The sequence below is a fragment of the Vidua chalybeata genome, chromosome 1 (assembly GCF_026979565.1).
Source record: "Vidua chalybeata isolate OUT-0048 chromosome 1, bVidCha1 merged haplotype, whole genome shotgun sequence".
NCBI lineage: Eukaryota > Metazoa > Chordata > Aves > Passeriformes > Viduidae > Vidua > Vidua chalybeata.
Window position 1 is genome coordinate 55,522,636 of NC_071530.1, and position 26,422 is coordinate 55,549,057.

Here is a 26,422-nt window from a genome sequence, read left to right on the forward strand (position 1 = left end):
AGTTTACCTGCCTGGTAGACAAAGGGAAGGTGGTGGATGTAATTTTTTGGGTTCTGTAAAGGCTTTTGGTATTGTTCTTCCCAGTATTCTTCCAGACAAGTTTTCCAAGAGTGGGATGAGCAGGTATGCAATGCACTGGTTGAAGGGCTCAAATTATTGCAGCAAACAAGACATCTGGCTGGTGACCAGTTACCAGTGGTGTTCCTCAGGGCTCAGGTCTAGAGGCAGCTCTGTTCAGTCTCTTTATCAGTGATCTGGAGGCTACAATTGAATGTGCAGATAGTTAGGTGATGATACCAAACTAGGAGGTGCTACTGATTCTCCCATGGGACAAGAGGCTTTGCCTTGCAGAGGGATCTGGACAGATTGGAGCATTGGGCGATCACCAACAGCATGAAACTGAACAAGACCAACCAAATGCTGGATTCTGCACCTGGATGGAGTAATCTCAGACACAAGTCTGAACTGGGAGAGGAGCAGCTGAAGAGCAGCCCTGTAGAAAGGGGTTTGAGAGTGCTGGTTGGCAGGAAGCTCAATGGGATCAGCAGTTTGTGTGCCCTGGCAGCCAAGGGGGCAAACGTCATCCTGGGGTGCATCAAACACAGCATCACCAGCCAGCTGAGAGAGGTGATTATCCCACTGAATTCATTCAGCACTGGTGCAGCCTCATCTCAAGTACTGTGTGCAGTTCTGAGCCCCATCATTTAAAAAGGATCTGAAGGTCTTTGAACATGTCCTGAGAAGGACACCAAAGCAGGGGAAGGAGCTGGCAGGAATGGCAGGGGAAGGAATGGCAGGGAGCGCTGAGGGCAGTGGGCTTGTCTGGTTTGGAGAGGCGGAGGCTGAAGTGGTGACCTCACTGCTCCCTACAGCTTCCTGAAGAGGAGAAGTAGAGAGGGAGGTACTGAGCTCTTCTCCATGGTACACAGTGCCAGAACATGCAGGAGTAACTCAAACAGTGTCTGTCATGGGAGATTAGGACTTAACATGAGGAAACACTTTTTTACCTAGAGGGTGGCCAAAACATGGAATAGGCTTCCTGGAGAGGTGGTTGGTGCCTTCCTCACCCTTGCCTGTCAGTGCTGAAGAGGCATTTGGACAGTGCTCTAAAAGCCGTGCTTTAACTTTTAGTCAGTCCTGAGCTGGTCAGGAAGTTGAACCCTTCCAATTTAACTATACTGTCCTGTTTTAGACTTTTCTGTTTTTGTGTAAGATCAATGAATATTTGTGCTGCAAAGCTTAGTGCCACTGAAATGACTGTCAATTGGTAAGAAGTCTGAATGCAGCAGTGAGAACTGTAGAACCATTAAGGGCAGGGTGAAGAGATGTGTTCATACTGCTTCTAAGCAGTGACAAAGTGTCCTTGAATGTTTCTGGCCCTCACCAAACAGAAGGAAATTGATTTTTCAAATAATCTTTAAAACCTTGGCATTAGATTGAGGGTAGGAATAAAAGAAGAATAGTCTGTTAGCATGAATAGATGGTGTTTTTTTACAAACCCTATGAATACTTTGGTATGATTATTTTCAGCAATACATAAAACTTTCATGACAAATAGCTATTTGGTACTAGGTAAGCTGTTTGACTTTTGAGTAGTATTTTCAAGTTAGGACATTGGTCTACCTCTTCAGACCTGTAACTATGACTGATTTTAGAATAATTTTGATAGAAAAAAGAACAAATATAGCTACCACTCCTGGTTCCAGCAGTGTTCAGCTGATAGACATTTCAAGAAGAGGTAGGGTCAAAACATACATGTGCTTGCCTTATATCCTGGGTTAAGTACCCAGGGCCCTTCCCCCAGGTGGAACTTCTGGTCATCTGACCACTCTGGGCCTGGATTTGGGCTTCAGGGGCAGAGTATGGCACATTTCCTCTGGTGTGCCAGGTATTGGCAGCCACTGCAGGACTGGGATACACGTTCAAAGGGATGGGGTCTGTGCAGGAGGACATCATGTCATCAAAGCAAGGCCTGACCTTCCTCCCGCCACATGCCTGAAATATTTTGAGTCCACAATCCTTCCAGCCTTTCACAATACCTAATGAGAAATCTTGCTAATTACTTTCTTTTGTATAGATTTGCTTGTTGATACTTTACTACTCATTACATTCATACTGAAATTTTATATTTGAAATTTGGCTTTTGATGGGATTTGATGAGGCTGGCAAGGTAGTTTGTTTGAGTTGGTGTGACTTTAAAACCTCAATTTGAATGAAGTTGTAAAATATCTGTAAATAGATGTTTAGTTCTGATAGGAACAACAAGTACATATTGACATGAGAAAAATATAGCAATTTCTTGTGCCTTTTTAATTGTTTAATTGTTTAGATTCAATGTTATAAATATTACAAATGTAATGTTTATAATTTTTCTTAGTGTAATTTTTTTGTTGTTAATTTTCTAATTTCTTGATCAGATTCTGTTCTACTTGTAAATGCTTGAATCCCTGTCAAATCACTAAACTTAAGCAACTGTAATATGTAATATGTTCCTAAAATATTAGGCTTGTTTTTCAAATACTGTCTAAGAGGACCATAGTCAGAAATAATTGAAATAACCCATTTTGTTGTTTGTTCTTGTGGCTGATTCATGACACATGAATAAAAAGTCTGGGGACTTTTTAGTAAGGTAGGACTTGTCACAGACAGTTGTTTTCTTTAAAAAGATCTAGACTAGGCTTCACTGAGATGATATAGCTAGTAATTCTTGAAGTAAATTATGATACAGAAGAATTAGTTCTGGAGTTAATAGTATTACTTGTTGATATACATGATCTCTCTGTAGGTCCCTTCCAAATCCCCTCCATCAACTGGCAACAGAATCAGGACAACTTCATTTACAGATCAGAATCATGAAGGCACTTTAACGCCAGACAAGGAGGTCAGTTGAGAACTGTTTTTCTCTGCTTTTCAGCTTAAAAAAACCTAACTTTATGTCTTTCATTACTTTTTTTTTATTTCTCAATCTCACTATTTTCTGTCTTTAGAGATATGAATTGTCTGTTTTTTAGGTTAAATACCAAAGTGTTTAATAGTAATAAAACAGATCTTTAAGCTGTAGTGATTAACCCCAGATTAGGAAACAGTTTAAGTCTTCAGGTCTTAAAAATCTTACTCCCGAAGTGAACGCAGTGAGGTAGTGGGACAGAGGATATATTCAGAGAGACTAACTTTGTTTTTGTCCCACTTTTGGTTGAAAAGCTAGGTGAATCCAGGTAATTTGAGGTGGATGATCCAAAAGGGTAATACAGAGCATTTGTGATTGTTTCTAACAGTGCCAGTAATAAGTATCAAACTCAAAGTTATTTCCCCTACCCCACTTCTTTTCTCCTCTGCCCCCAAACTTAAAATCAACCCAGCCTCCCTCACCTCCTCTCCCCCCCAAAAAAAACCTGAACAACAAAATTAAACTGAGTCTAAATTATCAGTCATAAAATATCATTAAAATCTTTATCAGGATGATGGATAACCTTGACGTGCATAATAAAGCAAATGAAGAAGATAATCTGCACTTACCTTGTTTCATATTAAGTACTATAGCTCTTTTGAAGCAACTTGATTTAAAAAAAAAAGGCAACAAATACAAATAAACAAAACATTTTCCTTACTTAATGAGCATGGACATAGACTGGTAGCATAAAGCAGGATGGTTCTGAGATTCTGTGAACTTTTTCAGAGAAAATGTTGTGTCCTTGTCAGAAAATTCAGTTGCTTTGTTTTACTACAAAAAAGGATGTGTTTTCTTGCAGTGGAACAATCCACGTTAATTTTTAACACATTTTTTCTTTAGGAGATAATAAGCTATACCTGAAATTTGCAATAGATTTCATCATGAATGCTATCAATGATTACAGCTTGGCAGTTTGCTTCCTGCAGTAATAGAAATTGAAGGGAAAGAGAGAAAGTACCTCATGATTTTGGTTTGTATTTTGGAATTTTTAAGAAATGCTTATTTTCTCTACTGTTATATATATATATAAAATATATGTGTGTGTGTGTGTATACATCTGTAATGAATTCCCCCTCTCCTTGGGAAAAGATTTTCTATTAACTGGTGCTCCAGAATGTTAGTAAGCAGCATCACCCAGGATAAATTACTAAGTTTTTCAGTAAGGAGAGTTTTCTGTTCTTAATACAGGGTATAGAAATAGCATATTGCCACATGAGAACTACTACGGTGGCCTAGGAGGAGTGAGTTGGTACTGAGAGTTGATTCCTGTGGGTTTTTTTTTTAATTATTTATTGTATAATGTGCAAAAGAACTGATTTGGCCAAGGTTTTCTTCATGATTTCTATTGAGAACTACATTTACTTCATTAGATATGTGTTGTCCACAGCAAACTCCCATTTCCAGAGTGCTGTTCCAGACAAACTGGAGAAGCAAAGGATTCTCCATAGCACATGCCAAGTTACATTGGAAGAACATTAATCTCTAAATAGACTGGTTAGACTGGAATGACCAGGGAGGCAGAAGGAGAAATAAGATTAAGAGTGGAAACAGAGGTACTAAAGTACTGTCAGATTTGCAGTTATCCTTGGTCTTAGGGGAGCTGCCATAACAGATTTACTTGTGAAACAATCCTTTAATTAGAAATTCAAGAAGTAGTGAAGTCCTAAGGGGATGAAAACCTTTTTTTTTTTTTTTTTTTTTGTAAGGACTGGTTTTACATCAAACTGAATATTTTACAAAAAAATTAAGTTTAAACTATTAAAACAAGAAATCTAATTTGTCCAAAAATTTCTCATAAATGTTGGAAGTATGATTAAAAGTGAATTATCTTGGAAATCTGTTGGACTAGATTTTCATAAAATTCAGTTCAGCAGCAATATACAATGCTTAAATAAGATGCAGATATTGCATATTGTCACTGAAAATATATGCCTTGATTATATGAACGCATTATGTCTTTTGGAGGGTATTTTTTTGCAGTGTCCTCATTTGACTAGGCAGTTGTTTTATGTGCAGATGTCAGTGGCAGTGGCATTACAGTGAACTGTTGGACAACATTTAATACACTGAAAATATTTAGTTGAGGAGTATTGCGTGCTAAAACATTTTTGCAGTACATGAATAATTGCTAAGCCTTTTAGTACTGAATGCTAAGCAAAATTAGTGTTTCATCATTTTTTTGTATGTTTTGTGTCCTCTTCTATGAGCTATGTTTTAGTATGTCTTTAAATAGATCAGGTTTTTGTATTTTAACTTCCATAGTATTAAAGTTGCAAGTATCACACATGAAATCTTTGGTTTAGTCTCAGAATATTTTCATAATAAAAATAATTTCAGAATTAGTTACAGTTGTAAATTACATCATTAGTCTGATAAAATAATTATAATAAAACATGTGTGCCAACATTCTTGCTTTATACTCTACAATAAGAAGATTTTAAAAATACTTTAATATTTCAAGATTCCAAGATGCTATCAGTTTAAAATAAACCTACAACTTGTATCCTCTATTTATATAATACCAGGTAAGTTTCTTTTTCATGCCAGCTTTCCTCTTTAGCTTGTATTATATTTGAAATGTGAATCTCCAGTAGTAGTATTAGAGAAAACCTCAAAATTTTTTAATGTATAAAAAAAGGCAGACATCTGACTAGTTCTGTATTCTCTTATTTCAAGTAGCTCATAAACCATGATCACATTGTGAGGTAGAACTACTTCTGCAGAACTTCATCAGACAATTTGCATATCCATTGCTTTCTGATTTGGTATGCTGCTGTTTGAAACAGCCCTAGACTATTAAAATATGCTTATTTAGTGGGTTCATTCTTTTATATGGAAAAATAGTGTTCAGTTTTCAAACTGTTACCACATTGACATTTGAACAGAGTTTGAGGTGAAATGCATAAATTGTATTCACTATAGCTCCTGTAAGTTAAAAATGTTCTTTTTGTTCTACAATATACTTGTTTACAAGTATACAAGACCCAACTGCAGAAGATAACACAGCTAGTGCTAGTTTGCTATCAGCTGAGAGCAAGCAGCTGATAGATTGCTGTGGGTGACCTACCAGTCATGCATCCAAATGTCACCGATATCCTAATGAGTGTTACGGAAGTGACAGCAGAGCGCAATATATATAGCACTTAGACCTAAAGATACTTAGCCAAGGTACTTTTCAGTCTCACTTTAATGGTATATAATGACTGTGTTATTAAATTAGTTGAAATATTTCTTTAATGTTGGCTATTAATAAAGCACGACAAGTAAAGCTGAAATAATACTCCTTCAGTACCTCCTGTGTCTTTTCTGTATTCATATACTTTATTTGAAGTACTTCTAAATAGCTGTTGCCCTGCAAAGATGGTAGTGGTTGAGATATATCTGTATTTTATTTTCCTTTCTGATATTTAGGACTAATTTTTGGAGGCTGCATAGGCTAGTTTGAATCTAAACTACTTGTCTTTTATAACACCTGATACATACAGGATGCTTAGATGCTCATCAAAATGAAAAGCAAACCAGAAAAGACCTATTTGATTTCTGTACTACAGCTTTCTGAAAGTGCAGTTCAGCTCTCCTAGATTTTGGGACTTTCTTTATTGCAGAGAGAAACTCTTGAAATTTTAGCTCTTCAGTTTTTCCTATTCCCTTAGGACAAATAACCAAATTTATTTATATATTTTACTCTGGGGAATGACTTCAACTCAAGTAAGAGTTGAAACAAAACCTTTAGCTGATAGTTGACATCTTCTAGCTACTTGAAGTAAATGGGGAAATGGTGGCTTTCTGCTTAGACAAGTTTCGTAGTCTCATCCTCTTTCTTCTGTCTTGCTGTGCTGGTATATAACAGCAAAATTGCTCATGTACAGTTATAGAAGCTTTTAAGTGTTAACATACTACAAATACACGTATGCTACGATGCACTTTGCTAACAAGATGTATGAATTTTCAAATTTGCTTGATAACAGGTTAATACAAAATTTGGAACTTCTGATTCTCTTCTTTTTCTGAAAGGGAGTAATGATTACTTTTGGCAATCAAACATATTATACACATGTAACATGTATAATATTCACCTACTGCCATCTCCAGAGCAGTGAGACTTGGGTCAAACTCTGATCCCTGTTAAATTTTTGGGTTTCTTTCACAGCATATTAAGGAAGCTGTTTGATCTAGGAATTGCATGTACTTTGGCCTTTGCACCCCACTCACCAGAATCCTTGTGAAAGAAGATTTGAGCATGGTAATTCTTCAGAGGGATGAGGAATAATAAGAACACAGTCATTTCTGGAGTTCAGAAAGTCCTTAAAGATCAAGTAAGGCTGCTTCATTTAGGCCAAACTTGAGGACTCCAAAAACTGTTCAGAATATTGAAAATACAAAGGTAATTTAAACAATAACTCTATGTGTCCTTTGATAATACTGAAGGTAACGTCATCTGGTGTTTGGCTTCACCAACCATTTTACCTAATTTGCAGCTTTCTATCCAAGATAGAAACATTTGTTACTCAGTAGGATTTTACTTGCAGAAAGACAGAGTAAGACTTAAATATTGTGACAGAAGATGAGTAATGTCACGGTTTGTTAGGGAAATGTTCCTGTTTGACCACCCATGAGCCACTCTGGTAGTCACACTTGTACCACCCCAGGCTTTTGCTGCTGGGACTGAAGCCCCTTCACCACAAGCAGCTCCAATGAGCTGACTCCCCACACACTCATATGGAGACAAGTTTCATGACACTCACATGTCAGACAAGTTTCCCTCACTGCCTTGACCCAAGGTTTCCCATAGCAGAGTCCTAGACTCTGCTTCCTTTAAGAATTTTTATCATGGTGCAGTAATATGACAGATGGAGTTATGGCTGGGGGGGGTGGGGAGTTGGTTTTCGCTTTCCCCTTGCCCGATGGTTGCAAGCAACTTCCATGAGGGTAAAATCCCGGCACTAACCTAGACCTGCTCCCAGGGCAGAGCAAGTGCGGCGGGGCCTCGGGCTGGAGAATTGTATTAAGTAGCTAAATGTTAGTAAAGCTGGTTCTGTTCGGCTCACAGCATCCCCTCTCCTTGCCCGGGAGCAGATAAGGAAAAGGTGGAAGAGCCAGCAAGCAGCCCATGGAAAAAGAACCCAGCCCCACGTCAGGGTTAGTGGGCCCGGCCCGAGACGGGAGCCTGCGCAGCCGTGTTACCTCGTTCCTGACCAGAAAAGAAAGAGAGAGTTCCCGAGTTTTTTCGTCTTTAACATGTGTGTTTCACAGAAGCATATCTAACTTCTTAGTAGTTTTAACAGATTGTCAGTTACACAAAAAACTACATCACTTCCCTGAATTTCCTCCCATTCCAAACTATAACAATCTTCTTAACTGGTCTTCTCTAAACATGCAAAGTAATTTTTATCTTAAAAAGTTTCATAATTTTATTTGTGAATTTGCATGCTTCTGATTCATGAGGCCATCAGGCTTGCTCGTATTATTGCTGCTGTATGTTTGTACACTTGTGTATATATAGTATATGCCTTTTCTTTTATTGACATATGCCCTTTCAAGAGGAGCAAGAATTTATACGACCATCAACAGTTGATGAAGGAACCATTATCACTTGTCAGTTTTGTCAATTTCCTTATTTTTGTCTTGTCTGAAAGCTCAGAGGAGGAAAAAAAGTAGGTGGGTTTTACATACCTATATATATATATATATATATATATATATATATATATATATACACCCCTATACATACATACATATACACATACACACACATATATATATACACATACACATACACACATTTTTTATATATGTATGTATGTATGTATGTATGTATGTATGTATGTATGTATGTGGAACTTTTGCACAGCTTACTCTTAAGAATTAAACTTCCAAGAAGCTGAGAGAGAACAATAAACTTAATGTCTTGTTGCTACCACAGTGAATGCACAAGGCAACTGTGTTGAGGCTCCAGGAGAGTGAAGAAGATTGAAAGCATGAGGAATGTGACCATCTTTTTTATTAGCAGCTCGTTTTTGTAGTAACTTAAAAGTGAAAAATTTCAGCTTTGTTGGCAAATAGTTATTAGCAAATCTGAGGCTATTTATTGTATATGGCTCTCACAGAACATCTACCACTTCTTGCATTTTCTGAAAGGGTTTGGCAAACATAAATTCAAAGTCATGAAGGGTTTGGCAAACATAAATTCAAAGTCATGTAGCCTTTCAGATCTTACCTGTGAAAATATTTCTCTCTCTCAATTTGAATTTATGTAATTAATCTGCTACAACTCCGGAATAAATGTAATAGTCACCAAAAAAAAGTAATTTAAATTCCTAACTTATATTAGTATTTGATTCCTAAAAGTACTGTTTAGTAACTTGATAGAGGGGTTTGTCTCATAATTTCAGAACAATTTTGTTTTATTTAGTTTGGTTCAGTCAGCAATCAGTACAATTCTGAAATCTCAAGCTGTAAGGAAGTTGAACCTTGAACTTAGGTATGTGAGTATAATCATGAGAGGAATATTTTTGTCTCTCAGTTACAGCATCCTAAATGCATTAGATTGCATTGCATTACATGTATATATCCAATTTGAATTCAAATTCCAGTCTCTTGGCTTCATGTTTTCACCTCTAGGAATTTATATCTCTTCTTAGATACTGACTTGATAAAATGGTTAAATTCAGCTTATGGTATTTTTACAAAATAGTCTGCTAGTAGTTTAAAAAAATTGTAAGGAATTTTTTTAAATGTAGGCAGCATTTTAGTGTATAAAAGCATCAGATGATAAATAGTCAAAAGCAAGCATTTTAGCTTATATATAACTGAAATACTGATAGGATTTTTAGAATAATGAGTTGTTAATGAATAACTGAGAGCAAATAGGGTTCAGTGATATATGAAGACAACTCATCCACAGAAGTTAGAAAAACTTAAAATAATAATGCCCAAAACAGAATTTTTTTCTTGGGCTAAACTAGGATCTTTTAAATAGTATGCTTCTGTTGTTCTAAAGAAGTTTTGATCAAAACTGTATTTTAGCTGTTCTAAAGGGATCTAGTGCATATTTTCTGGTTACATCCTCCCTTTATCAATGTCTCTTGTCTCATAAACTTCTGTATTGTTTTGTTATGTTTTTAATAGCATGGAAAAATTGAGTAAAATTTTGCAATTTATTGCTTGATTTATTTTCATTTTCCTCCTTTTTGCATTGAATAACAGCTGTTAGCTGGGATGATAGCAGAACCTGCTTTTCTGTCTGAGTATACTATCTTTGCTTTGGATCCCACCAAACAACCTAAGCCACAGAGTGACGGTGTGGTGAGTCTTCCCCACCCCTCTTAGTGATGCCTTTAGCAGGTGGAGGAGAGTAATGTACTAGAAGGCAAACTTACTTGCTTGTGGCTTGTTCTCACAAAGACCTCTTCTTAACTATCTTGTTGCTAACCCTGCACTAAATTTCACAGAGGTAGTAGCTGATAGCTCCTGGCAATTATGCTGGTATGATGTGAATTTATTGTAACATTAAAAAATTAACATATTTTTTCTCATACAGGCAACAATACACAAATTTAAATAACTGTTGCACAAGTTTGTATGTGTGTTGCATAGAAATTTCTTCCTTATATTTATGTATGTCTGTATGTATTTCAAGATAAACGGATAGAATTATCCAATTGGGATTGATTGTGTGTGAAACTTACATGCTGTAAATGGTGAAATGTAGCATGTCATTTACTTCAAATGGTATCAGGAAATAATTATTTCATATAGACACATTAATTTACATCTAGTAGATAATCTGGCAGTTATTATTGTGAGGATGAATAGTCTTTTTTTGAATAATTAGATTTTAGTTTAAATATATGTTTCTTTGCCTGGAAATGTTTCCTTCACTATATATAAGTGGAGAAGCTCAATGAGAGGAGGCAAGAAGTGAAGAAAAGGAAGCAGGCATAGGGAGGAAGTCAGACTTCTGCTTTCTGATATAGGCACATGGAAACTGTATTCTTATTGGCACAGGACAGGAATAGCATTTTTCACATGCTTTAGAGGCATGGCATTCCCAAGTCCATAAGTGATTTAAAGCACAGTAATTTTTAGAATCCCAGCTCATCGTGATACTTTATTATTACTTTGTAAGTACTCTTTTCCTGCTCATGGTTTAAATTGACCAGTCACTGAAAGTTATAACAGGATCAAAATTTAATAACCAGGACATAGCACAATACACTTGTGTTGGACTTGTCTCTCTCAAGCTAAACAAGATTGGACAGAAACAATGATTAAAATGGTGGTCCCTGGAAAGTGTATTCTGACCATATTCCAGGTCCAGCAACTGTTACTTAAAGATTCACTGCAAATTTAAGTATGCTTTGTTAGTTTTCACTATACAACAGAATTATCTTAAAAAAAATTCATGTCACATAACTGTTTGTGTGAGTGCTCCAGTGTTGTCTTTATATGATCTTTCAGTATGTACTTCAGAGGCATATTTACTGGCTCACATATTTATGTGCAAGATTGTAGTAATGAAACAATTATTGTTAATGTGTTACCAGTGTGTATTAATATGTTACCTGTAAAACTCATTTTGTTCTCTGAACTTCTTGAAAATTCTAGAGCAGTACTCACCATAAGAACTGGGAGAGGAAGAAAATTATTGGAAAGTTAATAGAGAACAGGATGACTGATTTAAAAAATATATATTAAAGAAACATTATATATGTGTATAAAACCCAGGTACAGTAAAAATACAGGAGAGGAAAGTTTCACCATCACACACAAATGCATATTAATTCTGCTAAAACAAAACAGTATTTTAGCTGTATATGTGATCTGAGAGTGAACGGTGTAGAGAAGTGACTGTAACTGTGGATTTTTTTGGCATAGATGAAGTTAGTATAAACTCTTTACTAGCTAAGCCAGAAAAGTTTTGTGCATGAAGAAACAGTTAAAAATATTCTTGGATGCAGTGGAGGTTTCTTTTTAAGAAAAAAATAAAAGGAAAATAATGTAAGAAAATATTAAGCTCTCCTTCCTTTCTCCCTTCATAATTACTCAGTTTGGGAATACTTGAGAGAATATTACTATTAAAAGCAGTAAAATATTTCTAAATAAAAACATTTAAGCTTTCACTTCTCAGGCTTGCCAATCTATTCATACCTTTGAGAAAAAAAGTATGATTTTGCATTTCAGAAATAGGGAAGTAAGGTGACACAAATGTTATTGGAACATCCTAATGTGCTCCAGTTGAAACTGAGCTCTGATTTATACATCTTCATAATAAAAAGCAACTTTTTTGTTAAAGATTGTGATTATAGCTATCTTTGGATAGAGATATGGATATTATGTTCTATGAATTTGTTGAGGAAAAACTTCCATTGGTCTCCAGAAACCATGATGTAACTGCTGGTTTTAAGACTTTCAAAATGGCTGCTTGTGCTCTGTGAGTCTAATTTTACTGAAAGCTCTCTTCAGGCTTATGAAAGGTTAGGGCTTTTAAGCTTTTCAAAGCCTCTTGGATCTATATTTATATATAGCAACTTCCATTCATGCTTACCATTCAGTGTGTAGATACCCAAATACAATCCTTTGCCCTAGAGCAGAGTGATGTAGATTTTCAGCAGGCAGGTACCTATGGTGGTCCATTTTTTATATGGAAGATTACTAGTGTATCCCTTTTATTATTTATGCCAATAGAAAGTGTAACCCCAAATATGGGTTCTTCTTTTGTTCTCATAGATTGCATACAAAGATGCCTGCATAAAGAGTAGGAAACGTTTTAAAGTGTCAGCACTAGTTTAGCTTTGAAATTACATTTTTAAGGATTTTTATAGGTCCTTAAATGGCAGCTTTTTAAAGCATCTTCACAGAAACAAACAGCATCCATGGGTTTTATATTCATAAAAAACTTACTAAATTTAATAAGTCTACTTAATCTTGTGTTTTAAAACAGATGTTAAATATTAAATTATGCTTATAAATTACATGCACAAACCCTCCAGAGTTTCTTTTAACTCTTTTTAATGTGTATCAGAATACATGATTTTTGAAAGAAGTGTATTAGTTTGTAAGTCACAGAATCGCAGAATTAAGTAGGTTGGAAAAGACCTCTGAGGGCATCGTGTCCAATCTATGACCTAACACCACCTTGCCAGCTAGACATGCCACTAAGTGCCACATCCAAACTTTTCTTAAGTATCTCCAGAGATGGTAACACCACCACCTCCCTGGGCAGCCCATTCCAATGCCCAATTACTCTTTTTGTGATGTCTTGGTAAAGTGTTTGTCTTCCTCTGTTGTCAGTCCTATAGTAGCACAGCAGATGCTTTGTAAAATTATAAAGCAGAAGATAATTGTTTATTTGAGTTATCTTATTATTAACTTTTCCTGTTATAAGAAAAAACAAGAACAGGTAATGGAGCCAAGAATACAGTGTAGAAGTGCTGCAGTATAAAACCTGTAAAAACTGTTAATCCACTAGGAGCAAATCCACTGCCACAGGATAGTGTTCTGAAGGAGAATACAGATTTTGTTCAAGCTAGGTGAAGCAGTTTCCAAATCCAGACTTCTTGTATGGCTCATTTTGTTTTGCCTGCATATGGGTAACTGCTCAGTTCTCTGGTTTCCTTAACTATTTGGATTTCTCTTTGTTCTGTGTTATTTCTGTACTACCTCAAATTTGCTCCATGTAAGACCTTTTTGAAGCTCTTTTATCATTCCTCTGCCACATTAATGTTTAGGTATGCTTATTGGCATATACAGAGTAGAAGCTGTGAGTGTGATCATGTAGGAGATATATTTGATTGTGAGATTTCAGTTCTATGTACACCTTAGATTTGCAGCTTGCATGTAACTGTCAGGGTACAGCTTGATTAAAAATTAAGAGTTACACTGCTCTTAGGTGAATTTACCCATAATTTGTTTGATATGCCCCAGTGTTTCACTTCTGTTGAAAAAATGCATGTCCAAGATGGTTTCTAGTATATTCTGCTAATTCAGTTGGACTGGATTTATACAGCAAAAAAACATCTGTATTTGTGTAAGTTAGAATAATGGAATATCCTGAGTTGGAAGGGACCCACAAGATTGACCCAAGTCCTACTCCTGTCCCTGCACAGTACAGCCTGAAGAATCACACCATGTTCCTGAGAGTGTTGTCCAAATACTTCTTGAAATCAGACAGGCTTGATGGTGTGACCACTTAACCTGGGGAGCCTGTTCCAGTGCCCAACTACCCTCTGGGTAAAGAACCTTATTCTAACATCCAACATAATCTTCCCTGACAGAGCTTCATGCCGTTCCCTTGAGTCTTGTCGCTGGTCACCACAGCTCCTGCCCCTCCACATCCCCTCATGAAGAAATTGTAAACTGCTATGAGGTCTCCCCTCTGTCTCCTCCATGATGAGCAAGCCAAGTGACCTCAGCTGCTCCTTGTACAGCTTCCCCTCAAGACCCTTCATCATCTTTGTAGCCCTTCTTTGGATGCTCTCTAATAGCTTTGTATCTTTCTTATATTGTGGCACTCAAAACTGCACACAGGACTTGTGGGGCTGCAGCAGTGCAGAGCAAAGTGGGACAATCCCATCCCTTACTCAACTGGTGATGTTGTGCCTGCTGTACCCAGGACACGGTTGGCTCTCCTGGCTGCCAGGGCACTGCTGACTCATATCCAACTTTCCATTGACCAGGACCCTTAGGTCCCTTTCCGTGGTGTTACTCTCCAGTGTCTTGTTCCCCAGTCTGTCCATACATCCAGGGTTGCTCCATCGCAGGTGCAGAATTTGGCATTTGTCTTCATTGAACTTCTTATGGTTGCTGGTTACTCAGCCGTTTAATTAGCTGAGGCCCCCTCTTCCAGGGCCTCTCTGCCTTCAAGGCAGTCAACAGCTCCTCCCAATTTAATATCATTGTCAAACTTAGTGTACCTTCAAGTCCTGGATTCAAGTAATTTATGAAGATGTTGAAGAGCACAGAGCCGAGGATGGAGCCCTGTGGAACCCCACTAGTGGCATGTCATCAGTCTGATGTCAACCCATTCACTGTAAAGCTTTAAGCCTGACCCATGAGCCAGCTGCTCACACACTACATGATGTGTTTATCCAGCTGTATGCTGAATATTTATCCTGTGAGAGACAGTATCAAAGGATTTACTGGAATCCAAAAAGATTACAAGTGGCTTCCCTTGCTCATCTCAGTGGGTAACCTTGTAATAAAAGGAAATCAGATTTGGCAAGCAGGAGTGTCCCCTTGTGAACCCATTGGTCGTGACCAAGGATTGCTCTGTCTTGAAGTTGTTTTTCAATAACTCCCAGAAAAATCATCTTCATAATTTTACCAGTTAATGAAGTGAGACTAAGAGACCTGTAGTTTCCAGGGTCATCCTTCCTGAAAATTAGGACTGGGTTAGTAAACACCTGAGCACAGGACACAGGAAAGGCAGGATAGACAGGCTAGGAACAGAAATGTCTAAACTCTGTAAAAAAACACCCCAAATCAATAAAAAAAACCCTAAAACCCAAACCAAACAAACCAGACTATTGTTTTTTGTTGTATTGGTTTTGTTGTTTTGGGTGAGATTTTTTAATGTGTTTTGTGTGTTTTGTATTCCTTTCTTTGGGAATGCAGAAATTTTGTTAAAGATATATTTTCTGAAAGTCTAATTTTCTTTCCATGCTTGTTGGAGTTATAAACAGTTTGCTACCAGCACTATTTTCCAGGAGTTTCTGCCCCCTCCAATGCACTGAAACAGAGAAAGATGGTGTTACAGCCAACTCTTACTCATATTGGCTGTAAATACTAGTAATCAATTAGACTTTTCCTGCTATAATTTTGTCTTTTTGGTGTGTCTTTGATTTTTCCATAAATGTTATATAAATAATCATTATGACTTAATTTAATTGGAAATGTCCGTATTTGCAGATATCTCATACTAATCTATGCACACATAGCTGCTTTGTAGTTCTGCATATTGCAGCAATCTGTTTTGAATTTAACAAGCTATCTTGTTTGCATGAAGACACCTTAATAAGCTTTCTAAAGAAAGTACTAAAAACACAGGCAAATAAAAAAGCACAGATGCTGTTTCTTGGACTGACTGAATTACAGCCCTTGTACTCTGTTTCTTCTAACAGTTGTTTTTACCTCCTGTAGAACTTGAATAAACAACCACTTGCTGGATCCACAGAAAACAATGGAAGTGAACCTGTCTCTCCACAGGTATGTGGAGGCCCTGGGGGAGGGCCTCCTTCACTGCTGTGTTGTCTATGTGTTACATTGGTTTAAGTGCCCAGTATTTCTCTTCATGCTGAAGTAGGGATAAGTAGTTGCCTGTCAGAATACTCAGATATTTTGTTTGTGTTTAATCCCATTAGCTGGTATTAAGTATTGTCACTAATATGTGAAGCTTTTCTTTTTGTAAGGACTGGTTAGCAGACTGCCAACATTGAGATGCATCTTGTTGCACAGCATTAAACTCACTTTCAAAAGTAGAGGGCCTATTCCATGTCTGGAAAGCTGAAGGAAAAGAACTGATAGGCTGAAAATGTTGTCACTAGTGATAAAGATGTAGGTAGTTTTTTAATATGACTCAGGGAAACATTTAGCTTGCTGAAATGGGATTAGCAGTGGCTTCTGGCACGTGACTCCCAACATTTGATTGTAGGGGCAATATCGTGCAGTAATGCTTTCACATCACTTCTGTAGCACCAGCAGTAAAGGTTACCACAGCACAGAATCCTTTGGTATAGAATGAAATAAGTACTATAGCTGCATAAATCAATAATTTTGTTTTATGTAAAAATCGTAAAGTCATTTAAAATAAAAATAAGAAAAGGATTGTTCAAGATGGCTTGCTAGAGCTAACTATCATTAGTTCTACAAGGATTTCTACCATGAATTTGTTCCCTTTGTTATAGGAAAATATCTGTGTCTTTGAGATAAATACAGTCTTCTGTGTAATACATTAAGAAGTGAGTCAGCTATATTTTTCAAGTTTGAGACAATAGTAAATAGCCATTTATATTAGTTACACATTCCTCACTTTTTACACAGAAAGGCATTCTCCTAAAAGTTTAAATCAGAACTGTAGTTTATTAGATTTAGCTGCTATCTGAAATTGTGCACATCTGGTAGTTGCATGCTTGATTTTTCTGCACAAGGAGATGATTCTTTTAAGGGACTAGAAGCTATTTGGTGTCATGCATGTGTTAGACAACAGTAGTTTCTTTGTACAGGTCAAGTCTCTTTCCTGGACTTTAGTGTGTCTTTCTGCCTAAAAGCAGTGCAGAAATAATTACTTTCTTTCAACTTTTGCAGCAAAGTGAGAGTCAGTCTTTTGCCCAGAAGCTTCAGCTTCGAGTTCCCTCCATGGAGTCTTTGTTTCAAAGCCCAGTAAAAGAGACCCTACTTCACTCTTCTTCTAAAGAGTCCCTAGTCAGAAGTACTTCAAGAGACTCACTGAATCGACTAGACTTAGAAGCCTTCAGTCCCACCTTTGATTCACCTTCTGACATTGAAAGTGAAACTGAAGACCCTCTGGGAAATATGAACACCTTCAGCAAAGAGCAGTTGCTGCAGCGTCTGTGTAGAATGGAGCGCAGTTTAGGCAACTATAGGGGAAAATACTCAGAGGTAGGCAATGTGACTGGTTTAGTTATGCAGAAAGGGGAAAGAAATTAGGCTAAAAGATACTGCAGCAGTGGACAGTCTTTTTGTTTTCCTATTTGGAGCAAATGTTTTCCTATTTGGAGCAAATATGGAAGCTAAATTATTCTAAATCTAGTTATTTTTGACCTAAAAACTTCAAAGGTTTTTCTGGTAATAAAACATGGAAATCTTTTTCTTCTCTTGTTTGTAAATAATTTCCTGATATCAGCAGTAGAGGTTAATTAATGGTTACTCCCACAGAGCAGGCCTATTGAAATTTCAACTGAAAGTATCTAGCAGAGGGTGAAGTTCACTACAGAGATGAGCATGACTTCTACTCCCATGACAGCAAATTTTTTTTTCCCAACATGTTCTTGAAATGCACAGTGTATATTCTATCCATGTGCAATAGGTAAGCATTTTATTTTCAAGAAACAAGTTCTATTCTTCATAATTTCTAGGTATTCCCTGGGAGGAATTAATTCAAACATCTCATTTTTTTGGGTATTTTAGTGAAAACCAATTATAAGTATTTTCACTTCTCATTTTCCAAATTACTGGGGAAGGTAAAGCTGTCAAACGGAAGGCGGTGTTTTGGTATTGGGTTTTTTAATTAGTTTTGGGGTTTTGTTTGGGTTTTTTAATTGTTTTTTTTAAGTGTGTGTTGTATTTAAAACTGGATGTTTGTACTGTTTTTTACAGTTCTTTTAATGTTTGCTGCCCTCAAATACAAAAATTCCTGTGCAGACTTTTGTCAAAATCCCTGGAATCTAAAATATGTATACAGTGACTGCAGTGTTCAGCATATGCCTGAAAAAGCAGTTGTCTCACAGTAATTTTTCCTTCACTTCCAGCTAGTGTAATAAGTATTTTTTAAAAGTTTATGTAAATAGTAGTTGCTAAAATGAAAATTCTTCAGTTTGTGGGTTTGTTTTAGTGCTTCTTTTGGTTGTTTGTTTTTTTTTTTTAATTAGTGTAATCTGTCCATCTAACTTTCTCTGTCAGAAAGGCTTGGGTTTTTTTCCTGGCTTTGTGAGTTTCTTCAGTTCGATTGAAAATAATTGTTTTGCTGGATCTTGGAAGAAACTTGTTGCAATATATAAAGAGTAATTAAGGCAGAAATATTTTTTCCCTCTTAAAGTAGGATGCAAAGTTAGCATCTCAAAAATATGGTAAAGGAAACCACCTATAGCAGTTTTGATTTTCTTATAAGGGCAAAATATATATCATTTTGAAATTAAAAGTAATTTTGAATTCTGAAAATGTTTAGTTTGTTTTAAATTAGAATTGGAAGATATATTTTGAATTTCTCATTTCGGTGTTCTAGATTTGTGTTTCTTAAATTTTTCATCAATTTGAAAACACAAAGTTCTAATTCCAAATGTTCTAACTCCCTTTGTCAACTTACAGTGAGAAATTAAATGCTGTCTACTTTCAGTCTGCTTTGCTGGATATATGCAAAGCATATGGGATGAGAACATTGCACCTTTTTTTTTTTAATTTAGAAATTTATTTTTTAATGCATGCTTTTTGTAAAATTATTTTTGCTTAATCTCCCTGGGACATGTACTCTTACAAGTGGTCACCCTTATGGGGTAGCTGTCTGGGATGTAACTTTCTGATACTGTTGGGTTTGACCCCCTGTGTTGAAGGATGGTATGTGGTATGTTGTCTCAGGGAAGGGAAAACTGTGTATGAATGCTGAGTAACATCATTGTTTTGCCACGTAGGCTTGTATTTTTTAACACATTGGAGATATTTTATAGATAGAAAAAGAAAATTTAAGTACCTTTATATCAAAAGAAAGTTCTCAAGTGGAGTGAAGAGTTTGAAAATGCAGGTAGTGATACAACTAAGGAAATTATTTTAATGGCTATACACAGATGTATTATCATCTTTATATCCTATTCGTGTATTTTAGCTAGTGTCTGCTTATCAAGTTATCCAGCGGGAAAAGAAGAAGCTACAGGTAAGCATTACTTTTCATTTTCTCTTACCTGCATGCTTTTTTCAATCTTAAAATGTGTAGTGATAATAGAGATTTAATTTTCAGTGTATTGTGAGTATGTAACAGATGATGATTTCTTAGCTGGCACTTCTAAGGAAGCCAAAATTAATTTGTCAAAATAACTGTAAAGTATTGTACTCCAGCCTATTTTGTTGCATCAGCTGACTTCAGGTAGATAGATTGATAGATTGCCAATTTTTGAGTTTATTTATCAATTTAAAAATTACATTTAATACACCTGATCTTTATTCTTCCTTTTTTCTTAAGAGCATTCTGAGTCAAAGCCAGGATAAAGCACTTCGCAGGATTGGAGAACTGAGAGAGGTGATTTCCTTTATTGATTGCATGTTTACTTTATATCACACTACATAGGATCTTTTTTTTGCCTAGCTTTTGACTTTTTTGTTCATAAAATATTTTCTATTACAGAACAGGGTATTTTACAGCTCTTTTTTTGTTGTTGTTGTTTATATGGGGTTACTCCTCTGGCTTGCTTCTCATTCAGCAGCTTATTGCTATACTCTTAAGACAGAGCAGTGCATCACCAACTAAACTACTTCTCTTGTTCATTGTGAAATAGGTAGAAGTGTGTGTGGTTCTTGCAGAATTGTTGGGCCCAGCCATAGATGTCCCTGTGCAATTTGTTGCTCTTCTATTAATGACAAATACTAATTCAGGCAGACACAAGTAATAGGCACATTTTTGTAAGGATTTCAATGACTATCAAAAAAAAAAAAAGGATAATTAAAAAAATCTTCATTATCTCAGTTGTAATACTTACATTGTTTTATGGATTTTGGTGTAGTTTGGTTTCAATCATAAAATCAAGTAGGTTGTGTTATGATTTGCCTCCTTAGGTTAGAGTGAAATTAAAAGGAGAAGCTCTATTGTATTTGGTATTGATAATAAACACAGTGGACTTAAAAAACATGTACAGATGATGGGGCAGAACAGATTAAAAGGGTAAAATCAAAAACGCCATATTGTCAAGCCCTGATGAAGCACAATGTGACGCTGAAGCTGTTTTATTGCCTCAGGAGCTAGTGCAACACCAGATTTGGAGATGGGTGTGCAAGGGCCTCTGTCTGTGCTCTTATGTTGCTGGAGAGCTGGGTACCATTTAGCTCAAAGTTTCAGGCTTTGTCTTATGACTGCACACCTGCTTCTGGCATGTGCAATGCTGAGCAGCAGCACTGGCATGGAGATTGCAGGAGCCATTAGACCATGGTGAGGTCCCACCTTTGTCTGAAGGCAGACTCACTCCAGGCAATTGGGTGTTTTGCCCACAGACAGGGACTGGACCTGTCCCCTTCATAATGAGGAATGGTGACTGTGAGCCTCTGGCCATGTGTGTAGTCAAGGCTCAAGCTCACCCACAAGGACCTATCCTTGTGACTAGTCAGGCAGCCAGTCATTTCAAGGGAGGTCACTGGCAAATTGCTGGGCATTCTTCAGTGATCTGGAGAGTAATTCAGGTGAGCATGCTGTGAATTGTGTGTGCTAGTGGGATAGCATTTTGGTTCACATCTATGCTGCTTCTGCCCCAGCAGCTGATAACAGTGGGTCAGTGCTGGGAGTACCATGCTCATCTGAGCTATAGCCTGTGTCTGGACTGTCACAATGTCCTAAGCTAAACTGTCAGTGCATAGGAGGGAAAAAAACATTGCTTTACTGTCAGAATTGGCTTGCCAAGGTTGTGTCTTTTCTAAATCACTACAAGGTCAAATGAAAAAGCTTTTTCTGTGTTAGGTCCATATCTGCGTGCTCCTGTAGGATTGGTTTTCCAGTTTATTGCTACTTGTTGAAGTCAGGAAGGCAAATGTGGAACAGAGTTAAATCTTTGGCATATGATAGAATTGGACCATGTGCATTTTATTTTTGACTTCTGTCATATAGTCTTTGTGATTCATATATGTAGATAAATTACACATATATTTCTGTTTTATATATATACATCTGTATCTGTATATTTTGTGTAAAATTTAGTTTCATTCTTACCAATCTTGTAAATTTCAAAATTCCTTCAAATCTAACACTGAAATTCTTTTTCATTAATTTATACACTTCAAAAAGTGTTTTTCTGATCTTTTGGAAGCCCAGGTGTTGCAGCATTAGGTAAAACAGACAACAAAGGAAAAATTACAAATAAAATGGTAAGTTTCCATTGTGGAAGCTAACATGGTCCAAAATAGTTCATTCATTGATGTAATAATTTGTTATCAGAAATTAATTTTAATAATATTTTTGTTTACCATACAATTATTTTTTCCCATAAATATGTTGAATCAGGCAAGTTTCTTCTAAGAGGGCCGTGTATGAGTAAACTAATCTTCCTTTGAGGCTAAATTAACAGTGTGACACAGTCCCTAGAAATAAATGTTACCATAGTTTCCTCCTCTTAGGGGTAATTCCTCAAAACCAGTCTTAAGGCAGTCTTCAGTGTTCTCTTTCACAGAAAGGGATCAGAAGGGACTCTGAGACCCAAAGAGGACCATTTACTTGTTCTCACACTGGCCTGCTTTGCTTTTTTTGAAAGGAATTGCTTCTAAAGCTCAGAAGCACAGGGCAGAAGTGTGATCAGTAATTGCTGAGAATATGAGGCAATGCAGTATTAAGAAGTGGGTATAGCTGGGAAGAGAGTAATGGTTTTTGCAGTGATGCTTTCCCTCACCATTGTGCCTGTGCATGGCAGGGCAGGCTCAGCTCTTAGAGCAGTGGTTTTCAATGCCGATATCAGCCTCATCTGTGGCAGGGCATTCAGTGTTGGAGGTAAGGGATAGACAGCAAGACAGCATAAAAATAAGATTTAGAGTTGGACGAAAGCAGCACAGGAAGCTTGCAGTACTCTGTTTTGTCTCATTTGCTTTTTCATGCTTTCTTTCTCTTTCTGTCATCCTCTGTCTTTGCCTGGCTAATGACACTCATGTTTATGGGTGGTGATTGCTTTTATACATGTGATCTTTGCAGAATAACAGTCATAGAAGCATTCTTTTCCTGAGGTAAATCCTGGGGAAGATATATATGGATGAAATAAATACATAAATAAAAAAGATTAAAAAGTTTCTGAAAATATTTGCGGTGCATGCATGATGTATGTGTGGTTCTGGTTCTCTGAATAAGCAGTTAGATGTGAATTAATTTAGGGACATGTATTTTCTATTAGAATTATAATTATTTAAATAAATTTAAATGTTTAAACTTCAAAAGCATAGGAAATAATTTTAAAAAACCTCCTTCAGAAAATATGTTATAAGACTCTGTAAATATTACTAAAGAATTTAGGCAATATCTACAAGCTTCTAAGAGTGTTCAGCCAAACAAATGCATGTAAGTATAAAGTAAAGCCACATACTTAAATTATTTGGCATTCTCTGTCTTTCTCATTTGAGACATGTTTGTGGAATAAAAAGACCAATTTTCTTCTCTTATACATGGCATTTGTCATTTTAGAATGGTGGCATATTGAATGAACCTAATGAATTTTACATTTCTGCTCTTTATGTTGACTTAATCTGGTGGCGAAATGAAGAATCTTCCAAAGTGCAGTCTTCAGCTTCCAGGAGAAATGAGTGTATGGAAGAGAGTTTTTCAGGAGCAGGCTTGAAATGAACCCTATACAAACTTAATTTTAGGAAAAAGAATCCTTGATAATTTTCCATCAAATCTAGACTCTTGCTGTTTTAATCCTGGTATTATAATTGAATGTTCTTACTATATTGTGTGGAATGTTGTGTAGTAAAAAATAACATACACTTCATGGTTGTATTTTGGGATCACAACTATGAAAGAGATATTTTAGATGTTATTTCATAATATTTTTATAAGTCTTTTGAGTTCACATTCATTGAGTTCACATTTATTTGAGATGTGTTTGTATTATTAGGAGCTCCAGATGGATCAACAAGCTAAGAAACATCTCCAAGAGGAATTTGATGCTTCCATAGAAGAAAAAGATCAACTTATTAGTGTCCTGCAAACTCAGGTAAGATAATTTACCCAGCAGATGTTGTTGAAAACTGCTCTTCTTACCTTTTCTTTTTAGCTATATATTTCCTATAATGCATATCCATGTTTTATTATAATTGCTCTGAAGTTGAAAAGCATCTTGTGAATTTAGGATTTTCTAGAAATTAAGTGTGTCTTTGTGGTAGAGGATACCTTTGTAAAAATCTCACTCATGTTAAATAGGATTGGCTGATTTGCACTTAAATAACTTTGTGATGTTTTGTTATCAAGGCATCAACATTAGCAGATGTCTGACCTAAAATTGCTTTTGCAAAATTCATGTATTTTATTTAATTGGTCTTTGTTTCTCTACCCATAGTCATTTTACATCTGTTAATTGGAAGCATAATTCTGACTTTAAAAAAATGGTAAAAAAATCTCAGACAGATTTCTCCTTTTTCTACTTGCTAATATCAAAATTAATTTAACTTTTTCTAGTTTTGAAGATTAAAAAATTATCTGCTTTGAATCCTTGGATTTTTTTAACAAACAGAACATTTTGTTTAGGTGTCATTGCTGAAACAGAGATTACAGAATGGTCAGATGGGCACTGAATTGCCTGATCAAAATGTCCAATCAGAACCACAAGTTCAGAGTCCAATGAAAGAAGTCAGTGCAGAAAATATTGTGGAAACAGGAAGCAATGGTATGTATTGTGGCTTTTTCAAGAGACCTTACATTTTGGGGAATAAACCTGTTGTTATCTATGATGGAGTAACAGTATTTAGGACTGATCATGTCATAGTAAGGATATATTTTCTAGAAGAAAACAATTGTTTTGAAAACCGTCTGGAGCTAGAGGAGAGTTTCCTTTTAAGAAACTAAATTTTCATAAGAATTCAGATCTGGTATGTCTTTCCTTTGTCAATATTGATAATAACACTGTAATTATTGCTTTGTTGGTAGGTGTTCTTATTATCCCAACTTAATACAATTAAGAGATTCTGTCCCCCATAAGTAAGGACCTATCCCCAGAATTTAGAGAGCAGAGTAGTTGCCAGTCTCTGTCTTTTTGTGTGTGAGTTTGGGTTTTGTTTTTCCTTGTTTTATCAGAAAAAAAGTAAAAATAAGGATCAATTTTGATATTCCTGCTATTGAATACTCTGAGTGTTCCTCATATCTGGAGGTTGTTTCAATCAGTGGAATTCTCAATGTTGTATATATTTGATTACTGAGCAAGGGACATTATAATGCTGATACATAATAAAAGTGTCTTTCATTGGTACCCTTCATAAAAGGTAGGGTTAAGACAGAGGTAAACATACATCTTGAAATTATATTTGTTCAGCATCTGCTGTGGTTTTTATATGTAGGGATGATAGGAAGTCTTAGGTGAGAGATGTTCTTATCTAGTGCCATGGTTTTTGGACCGCTTAGTCAGTAATGAAAAATTGTGATTCAAGATGTTTTCTATGAGTGAGTCTGCCTCTGGACTGTAGTGTGCCAGGCATCCACCAAAGCGGCTCTCTCACTCTCCTCCACAGCTGGACAGAGGAGAGAAAATTTAAAGAAGGGTTCATGAGTTGGAATAAGGCTTAGGAGAGATCCCTTAATAAATACCGTCATTGCCAAAACAGGCTCGAATTAGAGATGTGAAGGAAATTTAATACCAATAAAATCAGAGCAGGATAATAAGAAGTAAAATAAAACTTTAAAAACACCTTTTCCCCCTCACCCCTTCCCAGCTTTACCTCTTTCCCCAGAGGGGCAGGGAATGGGGGTTTGTGGTCAGTTCATCACTTGTGGTTTCATCTGCTGCTCAGGGAGAGGAGTGCTTCCCCTGCTCCACCGTGGGGTCCCTCCCACCAGAGACAGTTCTCCAAGAACTTCTCCAGCATGAGTCCATCTCATGGGCAGCAGCTCCCTGCAAACTGCTATAATGTGAGCCCATACCACAGTCCTCAAAACTGCTACAGCGTGGGTCACTCTTCCACGTGGTGCAGTTCTTGAAGGACAGGCTACTGCAGAGTGGGCTTCTCTCTTCCATAGGCCTCCCACAGGGTCACAGTCTCCTCTCGGGCATCCACCTGCTCTGGCATGGGCTCCTCCATGGCTTGCATGTGGATCTCTGCATCCCCTTGGTCCTTCATGGGCTGCAGTCGCACGGCTGTTTCACCATGCTCTGCACCATAAGCAGCAGTGTAATCTCAGCTCTAGTGCCTGGAGCACCTCCTCCTCTTCCTTCTCCATGGATCTTCATGTCTGCAGAGTTGTTCCCCTCACATGTTCTCACTCCACTTTTCTTTGGCTGCAATTACAACTGTGCAATAACTTTTTTTCTTATTTCTTAATTTTTTTATCACAGAGGCGTTACCACCATTTCTAATTGGTCCAGCATGGACCAGTGGCACACCAGTCTTTGGAGTTTCACCAGGGATTGGCTCTGCCAGACATGAAGAAAGCATCTGTCAGCTTTCTGGCAACTCCTTGCAGAAGCCACCCCTGTAGTTTCCCTTTAACTACTGAAGCTTGGCCATGCAAATCCAGTACAATGCCAAATACCCTTGCAGCCTCCAGAGCATCAGAGCAGAAGCACACAGTAAAATACTACCAAATGTGCTAGTTATACAGTGATTCAAACTGAAAGGGAGTAGGTTTAAATTATAGATATTAGAAAAAATTCTTTACTATGAGGGTGTTGAGGCATTGGAACAGGTTGCCCAGAGAAGTTGTGGCTGCCCCATCCTTTGAAGTGTTAAAGGCCAGGCTGGATGGAGCTCTGAGCAACTTGTTCTGTGAGGTTTTCCGGCCTATGGCAGCAGTCGGAACTAGATGATCTTTAAGATCCCTTCCAACCCAAACCAATCTATGATTCTATGAGTACT

The 26,422-nt window shown here is 36.8% G+C and overlaps 1 protein-coding gene across 8 annotated transcripts in view; it reads left to right on the forward strand.

Annotated features, from left to right (window-relative positions):
- GOLGA4 (golgin A4) overlaps nt 1–26,422 on the forward strand; it is a 73,015-nt gene that overhangs the window by 3,735 nt on the left and 42,858 nt on the right. For 4 of the 8 annotated variants that reach the window (XM_053935733.1, XM_053935742.1, XM_053935748.1 and 1 more), the window contains exons 2-10: nt 352–627; nt 2,786–2,881; nt 10,157–10,255; nt 16,091–16,156; nt 17,255–17,569; nt 19,506–19,553; nt 19,860–19,916; nt 23,476–23,574; nt 24,105–24,243. In XM_053935733.1, the coding sequence (XP_053791708.1) occupies nt 352–627; nt 2,786–2,881; nt 10,157–10,255; nt 16,091–16,156; nt 17,255–17,569; nt 19,506–19,553; nt 19,860–19,916; nt 23,476–23,574; nt 24,105–24,243 (1,195 nt within the window). Of the gene's footprint in view, nt 1–351; nt 628–2,785; nt 2,882–7,273; nt 7,335–10,156; nt 10,256–16,090; nt 16,157–17,254; nt 17,570–19,505; nt 19,554–19,859; nt 19,917–23,475; nt 23,575–24,104; nt 24,244–26,422 lie in introns of those variants that run through there. The other 4 variants (XM_053935774.1, XM_053935783.1, XM_053935766.1 and 1 more) reach the window with 3 other exon arrangements.